The sequence below is a fragment of the Leptidea sinapis genome, chromosome 33 (genome assembly GCF_905404315.1).
Source record: "Leptidea sinapis chromosome 33, ilLepSina1.1, whole genome shotgun sequence".
Lineage (NCBI taxonomy): Eukaryota > Metazoa > Arthropoda > Insecta > Lepidoptera > Pieridae > Leptidea > Leptidea sinapis.
The window spans coordinates 5,157,834-5,173,611 of NC_066297.1; the positions used below are offsets into that span (position 1 = coordinate 5,157,834).

Sequence of the window (15,778 nt, forward strand, 5' to 3'; positions counted from 1 at the left end):
ATTTGATTGCCATCTTGCAACTCGATCGCAAAAATAGGTGTTGATCGTAGACAGGTGAAAATTTGAAGTAGTATGTATTTTTTAATGCTGAATCATAAAAAATAAAACAAAAAATGTTGTCCAAATAAATTAATAAATATTTAGGGGTGGACCCACCCTTAACATTTAGGGGGATGAAAAATAGATGTTGTTCGATTCTCAGATCTACCCAAAATGCAAACAAAATTCCATGAGAATTGGTCGAGCCGTTTCGAAGGACTTCATTTACGTACACCGTGACACGAGAATTTTATATATTAGATGCAAGTAAACAAGTGATTCGAAATAAATGTTCTTCTCTGGGGAAATCTGCCTTCCGAATGAGCTTAGTATAAAAAATGACAATTCAAGTGTAATGTGATTTACCTACAAAATAAATGTTTTTGATTTGATTTGATTTGATTGTACGCAGGTGGCGTTGGACACGAGTGGCATCTACCTGGCGACGTCGTGTACGGACAAGATACTGAGTGTGTACGACTATTACTCGGGCGAGTGTATGGCCACCATGTACGGCCATTCCGAGATCGTGACTGGCCTGAGGTGACTGTTCAATCAAAAGTTATAATTACTTCGCTTGGAATTATAAGGTCTTCATTAAATGAATTTTTGGCAAGGGTATTCCAAAAATAACACTATTGTAATTTAGAATTGTTAAGATTAATAATAAAGCTTTTATTCGGACCAACTTAGTATCTATTTACAAAGTATTAGTAATTAAAAAGTATGCATATAGATATACAAGTATATTTTTCACCTCTCATGCTCTGAAATTGCTTATATGTGCACGATATAGGCTGCACAAAATCGATTTTTGTGCACAAGTGCACAAAAGTATCTACTCATAAATGTGTTTATATTAAGGCAAAGAAAATGAACCATACAGCCAAACAATAAAAAATTCAGAGATAGAATTTGGTATTTTATAATATTTACTTTAATTTATTTGCCTCATGTGTTTTTTAAGACATAAAAGACATTTTAATTAAAATACAGTAGGTTATTTAATAAATTAAAAAAAAAAAAATATATTACATACTTAATTTAATAATAGGCTGTATAGGTCTGGAGCCCAAGCCTAATATCAATGTCGTTTATTTAAAAAAAAAGCGGCGGGAAACAAATTTCTTCAAATTTGCTAAAATTGTTAATAATGTCCATGTTATACTACCTTTTTATTTCCTCGCAATCGAAATGAAAAGCAGAGTTTATAACTCGTCCACAAAACCATTTTATCCTCGACATTATTATCAGCCCTCGCCTTCGGCTGCTAAAAGTCTCGGTCAAAAAATGGTTCGTTTTGTGCACTCGTTGTAAAATCTACTATTTGTAGCTAAACTAGTTTTAATATATTCTATTCTCATACTCAATTATTTTTTATAGGTCTGTTTGCCAATCAGCAAATGCCTCCTCCAACCTTTTCTATTCCTGTCTATCTTATGCCACTCTATTCCATTTCACTCCTGCTACGTGCCTTATGTTATCATCCCACATTTTCTGTGGTCTGCCCCATCTCTTTTACCTTCTCTAGGGTACCATCGTGTCACAATTTTGCTCCTTTTCTCTTGGCCGCTTATCATGTGCCCAGTCCTTTGCCATTTGAGTTTTCTGATTTTAGATATTATCTCTATGACCTTCGTCTTTTTTCTGATGATTTTAGTATGATAAAATGTTAATAAAGACATTATGACACTCTACTAGTAAAATTTGGTCAATAATGTGTGTATGGTTAAGAAAATTTAATGGTATTCTAGTTATGTTGGTGACTTTATTAAACGATGCTTGCAGGTTCACTCCCGACTGCCAGCACCTGGTGTCCGCGAGTGGGGACGGGTGCGTGTGCATCTGGCGCGTGCCCCACGACATGGTGGTCACCATGCGTGCCCGCCTGGCGCAGCAAGCCATCCGCCACAGGAGGTAAACAGGGTCAACTGAGGGAGATACCGTTAGATAGAATGTGCCGGTCAGAGGGGGCTGTTATTTTTTTAGAATTGTAAAACACTGAAATTAATTTATCCAAGTTTTGTTTTTATTACAAGATACTTATCCACGCAATATACGTTGACACAGACTGTTATATGTGTAGTGATCAATATCACGACTAACTAAGCTAATAAGCATCCGTTCACTGGCTCACTACTTCACACAGCTCTGAGAGCAGACGCACGGAGTCTAACAAGCGAATGCCAGATCCGTTCATTAGAGTTCACTGGGAACAAACAACAGGACACTGAATTTATGTATCTTAAGATATCACTTTTTTTCACTTTATTTTTTAATGAAAGTAAGTGACAAGGCGAGCATTACGTTCGGCTGATGGTAATTGATACGCCCTGCCCATTCCATTGCAGTGCCGCTCAGGATACTTGAAAAGACCCCAAAAATTCTGAGCGGCACTACAATTGCGCTTGTCACCTTAAGACATAAGATGTTAAGTCTCATTTGCAAAGTAATTTCACTAGCTACGGCGCCCTTCAGACCGAAACAATGTATAGTAAACCTCCATACTCAAAATTTGATTTTTGCAAATATATATTCCGACATTGACTGTTTTGGTCGCTTGTTAACAGAAAAGTAGCGCCGACGAACGGAATATCGGGTTTGGAGAGCGAGACAGACTCATATCTCGGGTCACCGCCGAGGGAGATTCAAGATGACAAGTTTGCGGCGCCTGTCGTTCCCGACTACACGTGAGTTCAAACTCAAATATTTTTATTCAAAATGGAATGTGATATCACTTATTGGAAGTCAAAAACTACAACACATTCCAAAAAGAATGCCTAAGGTCTGATAAGAAAGGGCGCAACTAACTCAGCGGGCTTCATTTTTTGTTTCATACAAAATATTGTTACAAAGTGATATCGTACAATTAAACTTATTATTTAAAAGCCTGAGGGCGGTTGCTCCATTCCCAATCAGTGGTATCATCCCTATTTCAAGAATAGGTGTCGATACTAACTTAGCTATCTTGAGAATACCCAAAGTTCTTTATTTGAATGAAACATTTACAGCTAATGTTGTTATAAATTTAAGGCTAGGCACATGTTTCGTCTTGATAGACAAGCAAATATTCCAGTGGTTACGTTTTTATAATTATCTTTATAAACTAACATTACTGGTACATACAAGTTGGCCAACGTTAAGAAATACCTAAAATACCTTACAATATACAATTACAATTATCAATAAAATGTTAAGAGATGGTGTAGTAAAAATAATAACTAAATATTAAGAATACGATTGGTGCCTGTTCTCATCCAATACCAATTTTAGTCGATCTGTTATTGTTTTTGAAGTCAGAACCCTCGCTTTTGGGTTCAATTACACAAATTAATTCAAGTTATATTGTGTACATGTTTTAAGCTGCTGTAACTAAAATTGATTACACTAATTAATTTGGAAACTAAAATTATGAACGATACGCTACTCGAATCCGCTGTCACCGTCACCGTGACCCAGCTGACACAGGAAGGGAACACCTAATAATATCATATAATTTATTCGAATTGCATGTGTATTACGCAGGTTACGGATAGGTCGGCTACCCTCGTGGGCCAAGAAGAGTCTGGGTGACGAGCTGGTAGCACCTGATCAGCCGCCCGAACCTCCAGCTCGGGGGAAATGGGCAACTAGAATATTACCGAATTCAGGTGAGTTATTAAACCGTTACTCTTATTATATTTTGTGCTATTATAGGGGAAGAGACTGGACCTCACGACACAGGGAATCTTAGTGTGAGGCCAGAATACTTGTAAAATTAAAGTTACTTACTTTAAACCAACGTATACTTTGTAACAGATATTTTGTAAATCTACGTAACTAATATGGTACTGCAATAAATTATTCTTATTATATCCAATTTTATCGTCCATCTATCGCATGTCGCATTACAGCCGGCCGCGGAGTCACCTTGGCCGAGTTTTGCTGTATCACCTTATTTTAAATATATTTTCACAGAGAAGAGGGATTCCGACGGCTCCAAGGATAGTTCAATTGACAGTGGCACAGACACACGTTATATCGAGAAGAGACGAGAGCAGACTGTTAAACAGGTAAACTCCACTTGAAGCAGTACCTACCAGCTACAGCAGATATTTTAATTTGGTCGTTTATGTGGAAGTCGAAGCTGTTTAAATTGTCAAGGGACTTCCAAAATTGTGAAAGAGTAAAATTTCCTGGGTTCGAATCCCACTTTTAATAATAATAAAACTATTACGTTAAATTAAATTTGTAACCAAAATAATGAACTCGAACCCGCGACCTCTCGGGTTCCGTCCGAGCGAAAGATGCGAGTGATGTACGGTTCGTAAATCTTGTTCAACTCTCAGGTAGTGGCTCCATCTACAGGCTAATAAGATTTTCAAACCATACGGAACCCGAGAGGTCGCGGATTTTTTTTTTATAATTAATCCGAGAAGTCAGGGATATCACTTTAAAAATAACAAACAGTCAAGATTATTACAAGGTCCTTTATTATATATCTATTATTGAAACTAGTTTTATTCGCGTTTTATATGTTGACATTTTCACTTTATGAATGCTACATTTTTTTTAAATGATTCTATGTTCATTGAATGTTTTTATTTTTTGTAAAAATTGTAAATACTAGTGTACTAACTAATACTTAGATCAGTTAGACTGTAAGTTCTCTAAGGCCTGTCTTACTTACCATTTAGTGTGAAAGTATAAAATAAATTATTTTAAAAATATTTATACCAGTCGCCACATAGTGTAAGTTATTGTTGGGTTGATGTCTCTATGTATTTTTTGTTATTTTTCTGCCGTTTAGATTGAGAATTCAATTTTTTTAAAGAATTATAAATTTCAAATTCATTCTCACAATATTTACTTGATTTGCTTATATATATATATATATTTAGCTTATATTATATACATATTTAAACCTTATTGAATTGAAAACTTCTTTAGCATCTTTGTGATTTAAGTCGATGAAACCAAAAAGCGCGACAGTAAAAAGAGACGGACATAATATAAATTCATAAGATTTCGTGAGAGAAAATGAGATAGGAAGCATCATAATATAGTGTTTTGGTACCAGGCGATCATAGATAAAGAAGAGATTGTCTTATGTATGACGCGAATACATCAATAAAATTCTGATACGTGCACGACCTATTACTACATAGACACCAGGATAACATAAGTATGGTAGCGGTGATAGTAAAGTCTTTAATAGCTTCTGAAATCATGTGCCATTCTAACAACAAGTACCAGGACTTTATATCATGCAGTTTAGAGGTTTTTTTGAAGGTTTCACTTTTACCACGTATGAATTGCACACATGTTTTTATCTTACCTTTGTCACTACACAATTGACAGGGAGAAGTAATTTTAACTTTGAGTAGCTTAACATCGCGTTTATAGATAAGACAGTCTGACTTCAAGGGAATTGTAATAGTATAAATTAACCACGGACCAGTAAAAAAATAAGGACTCCGTGTCACCTAACATAACAGTGTAGCACCAAAACAAGGCGATTAACGTGTAAATACATAGCCCCACGCTCACACTTACACTACTACAGGCCGATATGCGGCCATTATGAGAATTGTCATCGTCTCTGACAGATCAGTTTGCGTCTCAATAAAATATTTTAAAAAATGCCGTCGTGCGTTGTGAAAACGTGTAAAACCGATACTATATAAGTATTGGTGGCCATATATGATTATTTAAGGCAGAAAAAATTGTGTCACTAGTATCCCCCGTAACCGCATACACACTAGCATAATGGTGCTTCACTTGCTAATGTCACGGCGCGGAGTCCTTCTTTTTTGTACTCGTCCGTGCAATTTACAATAAAAACACAATAAAATCGAAGATAAGTAAGGCAGGCCTTTCAATGACTCATTGAAATGGTTGTGGTTTGGTGGTGGTGGTTTAAAAAATAACTTATGTACTAAAATGTAGGTATTCTAAAGTTTTGCACAAAACGTCCATGGTTAGTGTTTGATTTCTTTTTTACGTTTATTTTGTTTTCAGTTTATTAATAATATTATGCTATGATTTACAGTTAATGTTTTATGTTTATTTGTTCTTGAGTCGACTTAATATTTTGTTTTCGTGCTTTTTTGTGGATCATAAAATATGAAAAATACAACGATTCTTATGTTGATATTTTTAAAAGTTATTTTATTTTAATAATGGATTCTTATATATACATGATTTGCATGTATAATGTGCAGTAATCCTACTTCCCAATAATGTAATTGTTGGGAAAACAAAATTAGATTTTTGCAAAAACTAAACCATTGAAAATGACAATGATACTATAAATTTTAATCGCCGTGGCTACCTTGATTTTTTTCATAATTTTTATTTACCGTTTAATTGTGATAATATACTTTTAATTATTGTATCAACATAATATAACGTTGTATTTAAAGCCATCCGATGCTACATAAAGTTCAAACAAAATTTAAGTCAACTCCCCAAACTGTAATTTCACACGGTTTTGGTCCTTTCCCACCATTGGATAGAGGCCGAAATCCCTCAACTTGTCGCAACTGCCGCGCGTCGAAGCGCTGTTCAGGAATTTCGACAGAAATTTGAAAGCGACGTACGATATATTAACCATATCTCCGAAGGCCGAGAAGGTTTACTTTTGTTTTATTTTGTTTGTGTTCTGCCATATTTTGTTCCCGCCCACACGTACGCATTTGTTTGTATACTGTTGAACGCACGCGCAAGCTGTGACGTCATCGCTTTTTCATTTCATTTTCATCGTGAATATTTGAAAGTTTCTAATGATGGTATTTTTTTTTCTGTTTTATTTCTGTTATATGCAAATAAGTTTGCGGTCACGGTGCTATACTATGTTACTTATACCGTAAAAACTAGTAAAGGTAATAAGTCTGTATTAATTTTAGAAATTAAAATCATAAAATTGATTATATTCTTCTAACAGTAACGTAATTAAATTCTTTTTTATTTTTGCACAATTGATTCGGCGCCTGATTGCAATAGAGTCGTCTTTGTTCTATTTTTAATGTTGAATTCGCAATAAGATTAGGATAACACTACAAAAACTAATAAGTCATTAACTCACTGCCTGCTGCATGTTGTTGCAACCGCACGATGACTGATTTGATCAAAATACTTATCTATCGACGTCTATAGTCTCGTATAATACTGCAAACTGTATATACCTTTATAATTAGGGTTTAGACAGCGAACCGAAAGCGTGGCGAAGCGTTTTCATTTTGTTATGTATAGTATCGCTTGAATCTAGTCACATAGAAAAGCGAAAGCAAACCGAATACGTGGCGAACCGAAAGGTGTGTCTCCCCAGTACAAACCAAAGGAGAGCGCACGAAGCGAGGCGTGAGCGAGATAGTTGTATTAGCTGGCTTTGTATGCACGACGTCAAACAAAGACCGAATCCGAGACGTGAAGAAAGAGCGAAGCGCGACGGTTGTGTTTATTTACAAAACTTTGACACATGTCCCGCAACGTTTCGCTTTCGCTTTGCTGTGCGAAAATACATTTATAGCGTGACCGATAAGTATCTTGACCATTATTACTGACAAAGGTCCATGGCACAGAGATCAAATAAAATAGACACACCGTGTGCCAATGGCCTTTGCAGATAGTAATTTAGTCTAGCAATTAATGTTGCTTGTATTCGCTTGTGTTAGTTTGCATGTGTGTCGTTTATGTGAGATTGTAAGTATTTGGAGATTGGGAAAGGTGTGGCCAACCAGTAACCAGAACAAACTTTACGTAACAATTTTAAAAACGTCTTATCTGGTAAGTTTCTGTAGTATAAACACACGGTATGATCTGGATTCATGGAACGGTCAACAATGGACTAATGCTATATATGGAATTAAATAATTTTGATCAGCGCTAATCATCACTCCTGGATGATGTCAAACAGCCAGCAAAACACTTTATTTTTTTCATTACATCTATTACATAAAGTATCTAAATACCTATAATTTCCAATAATGATTTTCTCACAATATTGCACTAATTTGATAGCCTTTATTTTTAAATATTTCTTAAATAGCATGTTATTATAATTTTTTCGTCTCCATTGATTTTTTGTGTATAATCCCCGAAAGCTTCTAGTATTGGTAAGAAACATCTAGCACTTATATTTAATCTTATTAGAGATGGAATATACTAATGCTTTCACAGAGATGGATATTTTGTAGGTTCAAGTTAAAGAGGTGTTGTTATTAATTAAAAATATTTAATTATAATAATAACAACTAAAACTGTTTACTTAGTCAGCTTAGAACAACTTCTATCCACAGAAAAACTGTGGAGTTATCTGCAATATTTACATTATAATTATTAATTTAAACAGTTACGTATTTGTTTTTTATATCAAATAAAATCTTTTTGACTCAATATATAGGTCGGGAAAAAAGTTTCTTTGCATTTTATATGAAAACTCCAGACATTTTTTGTGACGCAAAAAGTAGTTTTGCACTTCTCGCTTCATCCTAACTAAAAGAATTCTAAAGGGACCGAAAGAGGTGGAAATCTGAAGGTCAGGACTATGGCGGATGCATAATACCTACTACAAATACCCCCTGTTCAAACTCTTAATTTTTGCTAAATGGCTTAAGATGTGTGTGGTATAGCAGTATCGTGATGAGACATAACGCCCTTTGCATTAATCGATTCTGGCCGCATTCTCTAAAACTTTTATATGCTTTAAGTTGTTGGCAGTAAAGATCAGAATCCATGATCCATCCAATTCCAACATACACATATACGTTATTGCGAGTTAACCCGGGTTTTGCCACAGCTTGTGAAGCTTGACCAATCTTTGACCATGACCTTTTCAAATGTTCTTATAGTACGTGATCCACTTTTTACCATCAGTTATCAATCTCTTTAAAAACGTCTCGGTTCCATTAAGTCTATAAAAAGAATAGGTCTCTCTCAGTGTGCTCGTGTGGCACCCAAATATTGAGCCTTTTTCTGTACCTACTTGTAGCTTTGTTCCAATGGGTCAAAACTGTTTTGTGGTTAATTCCCAGTTGTTCAGCTATGTTGTTACTACTGATACGATGATCTTGCTCAGTATTTTCAAAAATGGCGTCCATATTATTCGTTGCAAGGTGACCAGAGCGAACTGCATCTTTGATACAAAAATTCCCACATTAAAATCGCATAAAACAACTTTGTGCCACTCCTACCGACACTACTTAAGATCCACAAACCGTCACAAATTTCATTCGCGGCTTGCATTGCATTTTTTCCTTGTTTTGAATAAATTTTTAAGGTAATCGAATTTCTCCATTAGATTTACTCATTATAAGAGATGAATAATAGTTGGAACCAATATTTTACAAATTGTTTTTTAATGTCAGCAAAGCCATCCAGATCCAGAAGAGAACATACACACTACAGCCAAAGAATATGTAATAGTATCTACAAAAAGCCAAAGAGATTTTATTAAAAGAAAGTTTAGGTATACAAAGAGAGTTTATAAATACTATATGCGATGATATTTTTCCCCCAACCTATTATTAATTATTAGACGGTAGTAGTAGTAACTAGTTGGTAGTATTTACTTCTGCTATTAAAAAAATTATGTCTGTCTGTTCGTTTTGGCTAGTCTCTAATACGACTAGTGGATTTTTAAGTCTTTTAATGGTAGATAGCTCATACTATAAGGAACAACCTGGACTTTTATTATATTTTTATTTTTTTATTTGGAAAAAGGGGTTTCCTCGCAAAGAACTTGTGAAGAAAATAAAAGAGGTATTTTAGTGCTCAAGTAATATGTCGCCGGTGAAGTCGTGGGCAGTCGTTTAGTGGTATTGTTTGGGCGGTGGTAATTACTTCCCGCTTGCGCTGTTCACTATTATTTTAAGTCGTTCTACGATGTTGGGGCATTTTGAGAATTTTGTTTAAAGCCGTTTTTCTACCGCACGCTTGCTTCTTGATTATTTTGTTTAACTCATTTTGTATGTTTGTTAGGTAACAATAAACCTACCGAAAACACGTACGCAAGAAACGCGTACCCGCCACCTTACAGACGATTCTTCCCTCGGCAGTCTTAAGTTTGAGGTGCTTTTTTTCTTTTCCTTTCTTTTTATTTTAAGTTTTTTTTTAAATTATTATTAGTTTTATGTATATGGTTGCGGGTGGATGAATATAAATATAGTTGAATAAGGGCCTGGTTTTTCTGCACAATAAGGAATTCACAATCAGGACAATCTTCGGGGTATTTTTTTTAAATCTCTATAAAGAATTTTATATATTATGAAAAAGTCAATTGTAGCCGAATGCTAATCAGATGGGTTGAATAATTTTTAATAAATTATTCATGTTACTTTTATTAAATGTTTAATTAATATATTAAAATGGAAATATATAACTATCATCCCAATATGATATTTTGGATACCATAATATTTTATTATGGTTATGGTTTTGCATATCAGTACATACAATTAAGTAGTGTACTTGGTCACATTTATTTAATGCACTGAGCTTTTTTATTAAATACATTATAATTTAAAACAAATTATACACAAATGTAAAGCTCTTATGTTTCCACGTTTTTTGTGTAATCAATGACGTTATATACACATATAAGGACATATCATTCTTAAGTCTGATGGCGGAACGGCAAAAGCGTGCTTAAATACAATGTTAGCACACTTTTCTCCCTATAGGCCGACCGTTTATCTGAGTCCTCGCCTGCGGGGTACAGGGGCGCGGGGGTATGACGACAAAGGGGACTGAGACAGGTGCGGGCGGCGGGGGCGCTTAGCGAAATGAGCGATTACAAAAATTCGTTGTCGTCATACCCCCGCGCCCCTGTACCCCGCAGGCGAGGACTCAGATAAGCGGTCGGCCTATAGTCGTGTGTCAACTGTCACTCTCCGAATCAAACCAGAACTGAATAAATGGATTTACATTATGCATTACATTGCTGCTCATTCACCGAAAATATTTTAAGCAACTGCAGTAAATGCGGCAATGTATAGACATAGCAGTCAAAGCATAGTATTGTGTAATTTGTGGCATATTGCATATTTCGGCTTTGTTTTTATACGTGATTTATCTATATGTATAGAGCGGCATTGAGTAATTGTAAAACTGATACATTATGGATACCATCTATATGTGTATGACTGTACATGTCCTTAAACCGTGTCTACCAGGACCAGGAGTCTACAGAGCATGACGGCGACGTGGAGGACATCTCGGACGGAGAGCGCACCTCGTCATCAGAGCGGGGGAGACCCACCTACTATCCGGGGAACAATGATGATACGCCTGGGTAAGTTGACTAATGATTATAAAAGGTTTTCTATGTAATATATCAGAGAGTCTTCGTAGTGATTTGGTACATTAGCTGAAAGCGCGTCATTTGTTTTATGAACATGCTGGCGGAAGAGTGGTACGAAAAATTCATTTCTATCGTCTTATTTTTTTTAAACTCGCCATTATCTTATTTTATTATAAGTGAAACTTGCACTGTACTGTAATTGTGTTTATTTATTTAATTATTCGGATCGACATACATTAGCACGCAGTGCCTAGGAACAAAAGAGTAATAATATAATCAAATCAAATCAAACTTATGAATGTCAAAAAAAAATATTTTTCTTATTAATCTACCGCTACTTCGTAAGGGGCTGAGCTATTGAAAAGAAGTAGCAAGAAACTCATTGCCACTCTTTTATATCAATATTTACATTTAATTATAATACAGTAATATTTTACGTGCTACCCACTACGTCAACCACATTTTATATTTAATACTTAATTACTAAAGTTACATTATTAGTGTAGTTCAAAAAATATATTAGTTTAGCTACTATCTATATTCTAGTTACTCTACAGGTTTAGTCTAATACAGTAATATTCTTCTCGATATAATCCATGACCAGCTTTTTGTAAGAACCCACACAATTGGAAAAAATATCAATATTGCCAATGCACGCGTTATATGACTGCGTCATTCTGACACACACTGTGATGAGAACATAACGTTTTATCGTTACTCTTAAATGATTCATCATCCTTAGCTTACCTACCAGACAGGTGTGATTAAAATATTGTTTTTTTTTTTTTATTCAGGGAGTTCATGGTGACGGCGTTAGACGCTGCAGAATTACGGCAGTCCATGCGGAAGGCCAAGCGCTGGGGGACTGACGGACCGCGACTGGATCTGCCGACCACCTCGCTGAGTGGCACGCCCCACGACTCCGATGATGATGAGGTACGATAGCTTGATGATAACATCAGACCACGCCTGGGTGCATGTGTAGTGTATTGACATCTAGTCTGAACTGAGTATGTGTTAACAATCATTGTCACTGTCATGTCATCATCGACAAGGACATTAACCGTGTGACGTTGAGTGCTATATACAGCGGAAGGCCAGTTCCAATCGGCTATCGGTTGCGAGCGAACGTCCCCGGGTGTAGTGCTACATAGTAAAGATTAGTTGTTTTACTCGTGACCAAACGTGGAACATTAAATGCATGTGTTGTTTAAACTGCCATAACCATAATGTTAACACTAGGAACAAACATAAAATTATAATGCCTACTACTCGGCTAAGTCGACTTAGAAAGTCTTTTGTGGGGCGTTGTATATGCTTTTACAACAAGGTTCCGGATAATGTTCAAGGTAAGGTTAAGGGATGAAACGAGCAGGACGTTGAGCGGGTGGTAATTCATACGCCGTGCCCATAACAATTCAGTGCCGCTCAGGATTCTTGAGACACCCAAAAATCCTTAGCGACACAACAATAATTACGCTCGTCACCTTGAGACATACGATGATAAGTCTCATTTACCCAGAAATTTCACTAGCTACGACCCTTCAGACCGAAACACAATAATGCTTACACATTAATGATTCACGGCCGAAAAATGAGCCGTTGTGGTACCCAAAAACTAGCCGCTATCCTGTGCATAGGAGCCTCGCACTGCTAAAATGAATCTAAGGAAATAATTTTAATTTGAAGGTGTCGACGCCGTCGGGTGACAACGCGGACCGCAACCCACTGTCCGGGTCGTGTGAGTCAATCGACACGGCCGGCCGCCGGGGGAAGTACGTCAAGTCCGCGTTCGACAGTCTGAGCGGTGCCAACAACGACGCTAATGTTGGTGAGTGGCAACAACACCTCGACAGTCGGTATCTGTTAACGCCAATCTGTCTATCCTTTTCCTAATGCTACGCTGTGCCTCTTTCCCACTCCGCTTCTTCTTAACTACATTTATCACGGGGAGTGTTCCGAAGAGCTGTTTCACCTGATTCCTGCCGCCGAATTCCACCTTCGCACGACACCGCACAAATTAGGATATCATCCTCACCATCTGACTGTCTGGCGTTATACGCCATATACAACTAAGCTATGAAATAAGCTTCCTTGTGCGGTTATTCCGCGACAATATGACATGGGTACCATTCAAAAAAGTATGCGTACACTTTACTAAAGGCCGGCAACGCTCCTGTGATTCATCTGCTGTTGCAGAAGAATGCGGGCGGGGTGATCTTCAAGTGGTATTGATTTGGGAAGACAGACGTACAAGGCTGAGAAAAGTACTAAATTTAGAGCCTAAATTGACTAAATTTGGAGCCTAAATTGCACCTGATAGAGTTCAACCTATAACTGATGATAACAATTATATGATTTTGTGACAAGTCTAAAACTTTCGTATTGAAGCCTCCGAACTTATTCCAAACATCTACTAACCACAGTTTCTATCGCAGAAATAATGAAACTCCTTGTCAAAGCCCAAGCTACTAAGTGCGCATCAAACTATAAGTCGATCCAGATCTTGGAGATATTAAATCTAATCACAGCTAGTTAAAACCTCCCCAATCAGTTATATTTTTACTTAATGAAAGGAGTTGATCTAGAAAGATGCTGTGGGTATGTATGGGCAAAGGATGGACTGGATCCGATAAGGGTGACAGTGGTCATTCTTCAAAACCAGTTAGAGAATAATGTATGTTTTCAGTAAACTCGGGCACCAAGTCGATCTCGTCGCAGCACCTATCTCGCGGGCCAGTTCGCGACCCTGAGGCACTCCGGAAACGCGAAGAGTTGGAGCGCAGGATCAAGGAGACCAAGCGACAGTTGGACAGCGTGAGTTTCCTTACTTCAATAACTTTTATTATATTGGAGTATATTTTCCAGTAATGCTGTGGTTGTTTCAAGACCCATGGCCATTGATTTGAAGCGACTGTATTATTTTTTGGTATTTATCATAACTATCACTTAGTGCCAACTATGAGAATTGATAGTAAATTGTTTGTTTTATATATCTTCAGTAAGTTTTATTAAAAATCTCGAGAGGTGGTAGGCCAGTGCCGGTGCAGTTCTGCCTTATTTCTAGACCTCTCATGCATAAGACTTAGGAGTGGGGAAAATTAACCTTTATACCAACCTTTACCCCGACACAGTTAAGTTCGACAACACTTCATATATTGCCCCGTCTAGTATAGCAACCCCAATATTAAAAATAATAATAATAAAACATTTATTTCGGATCAGATCCATATCGCTGTTATATTATTTAGAGGCCCACCTCGAGAAGGCAAAGCTAAATGCGCGGGTTCTGTTCTAGGACCAGTAGTATCAACTGGATCACGTGAAAAAAAATTTAGCAGATGACATGACATTTTATACGGCATTATAGCATATGATGGAAAAACTCCTTAGTGAGGTCCAACCGTTTAGAACTCAAATGTCTCTAAAAATGAGCTCTTCCAGAAAAAATCTTCAAATTTTGGATTTTATTCTAGGTTGGATATAAGTCTAATCTCAAATGCAGTCAATCCACAACAGACCTGTCCTACATACCGGAAAAAGACGGTTCGAAACGGAACAGGCCGGTGTCCATGGCTGTGGCGGGCAATACACGACCTTATGGTGAGTGGTGTTAGGTTCAGTTTAGCTAATACACGTGTGATATGTTAGGGCTCGAAGACTATGGGAATAAGACGTAAAAAATAAGTTATTAAAAAATAAACTGCTCTTCTGAGAAGTTGTCATATCAATTATATAAGGCAAAATAGTTAAAAAAAATAAGTTAAAAGTTATATTAAATACAAAAAACCAATTTAATTACATTTAACTACTGCTTTGCACATTTTTGTTGACTTTTGTTTAAATTGATGAAAAAGGACCAAAATATGCAGAACAAGGTCCCAGGAAGCAAATAAAAGGAATATACGAATACTCAGATTGAAAACACTTTGATACGCATATTAAAAGCAAAATGTCAATTTCATTATGAATAGAAAGGTTGAATGACCTTTCAGCTGTTCGAAAGAATCAAGTTCACAAGAGCTAATAATATGAATGTTCGACATAAATATGGAATTGAACAATTTCCTTAAAATCTTAATAAGATATATTAATATCACAATCATTTAAATCAAATCATTTAAACAGGTTAGAAGTCTAGTATATTTATTGGAAAAAGAAATGTAATTTAAATAAACCCTCTCCATAATCCGAGTATCTTATTCTCACAGTCTTCGTGCTAAAATGAAAAAGATCAAAAATATCGAGTCTTTCTTACTCCTTGCTCAAAATCGTCAAAGGAAAATACGTGGCTGGTTCTTACATCAAACCAGATAAGCCGTGAGGTGTACAGCAGAACAACAGGTGTTTGGATCAGAGTAATACGAACCTAGTACCTAGTTTATTACCTGCCATACATAAAGAATTAATCATTTCTTACCAGCCGTTACTTTTACTTCGATATTATTGATCTTGTAAT

General features: G+C 36.3%; 1 protein-coding gene across 9 annotated transcripts in view; it reads left to right on the forward strand.

Moving 5' to 3' along the window:
• LOC126974692 (mitogen-activated protein kinase-binding protein 1) overlaps positions 1-15,778 on the forward strand; it is a 147,111-nt gene that overhangs the window by 113,826 nt on the left and 17,507 nt on the right. For 7 of the 9 annotated variants that reach the window (XM_050822251.1, XM_050822258.1, XM_050822255.1 and 4 more), the window contains exons 17-28: positions 452-582; positions 1,828-1,956; positions 2,610-2,729; positions 3,565-3,689; positions 3,997-4,091; positions 6,537-6,653; positions 10,000-10,089; positions 11,192-11,310; positions 12,114-12,255; positions 13,009-13,150; positions 14,009-14,136; positions 14,796-14,922. In XM_050822251.1, the coding sequence (XP_050678208.1) occupies positions 452-582; positions 1,828-1,956; positions 2,610-2,729; positions 3,565-3,689; positions 3,997-4,091; positions 6,537-6,653; positions 10,000-10,089; positions 11,192-11,310; positions 12,114-12,255; positions 13,009-13,150; positions 14,009-14,136; positions 14,796-14,922 (1,465 nt within the window). The remainder of the gene's footprint in view (positions 1-451; positions 583-1,827; positions 1,957-2,609; positions 2,730-3,564; positions 3,690-3,996; positions 4,092-6,536; positions 6,654-9,999; positions 10,090-11,191; positions 11,311-12,113; positions 12,256-13,008; positions 13,151-14,008; positions 14,137-14,795; positions 14,923-15,778) is intronic. The other 2 variants (XM_050822260.1, XM_050822261.1) reach the window with 2 other exon arrangements.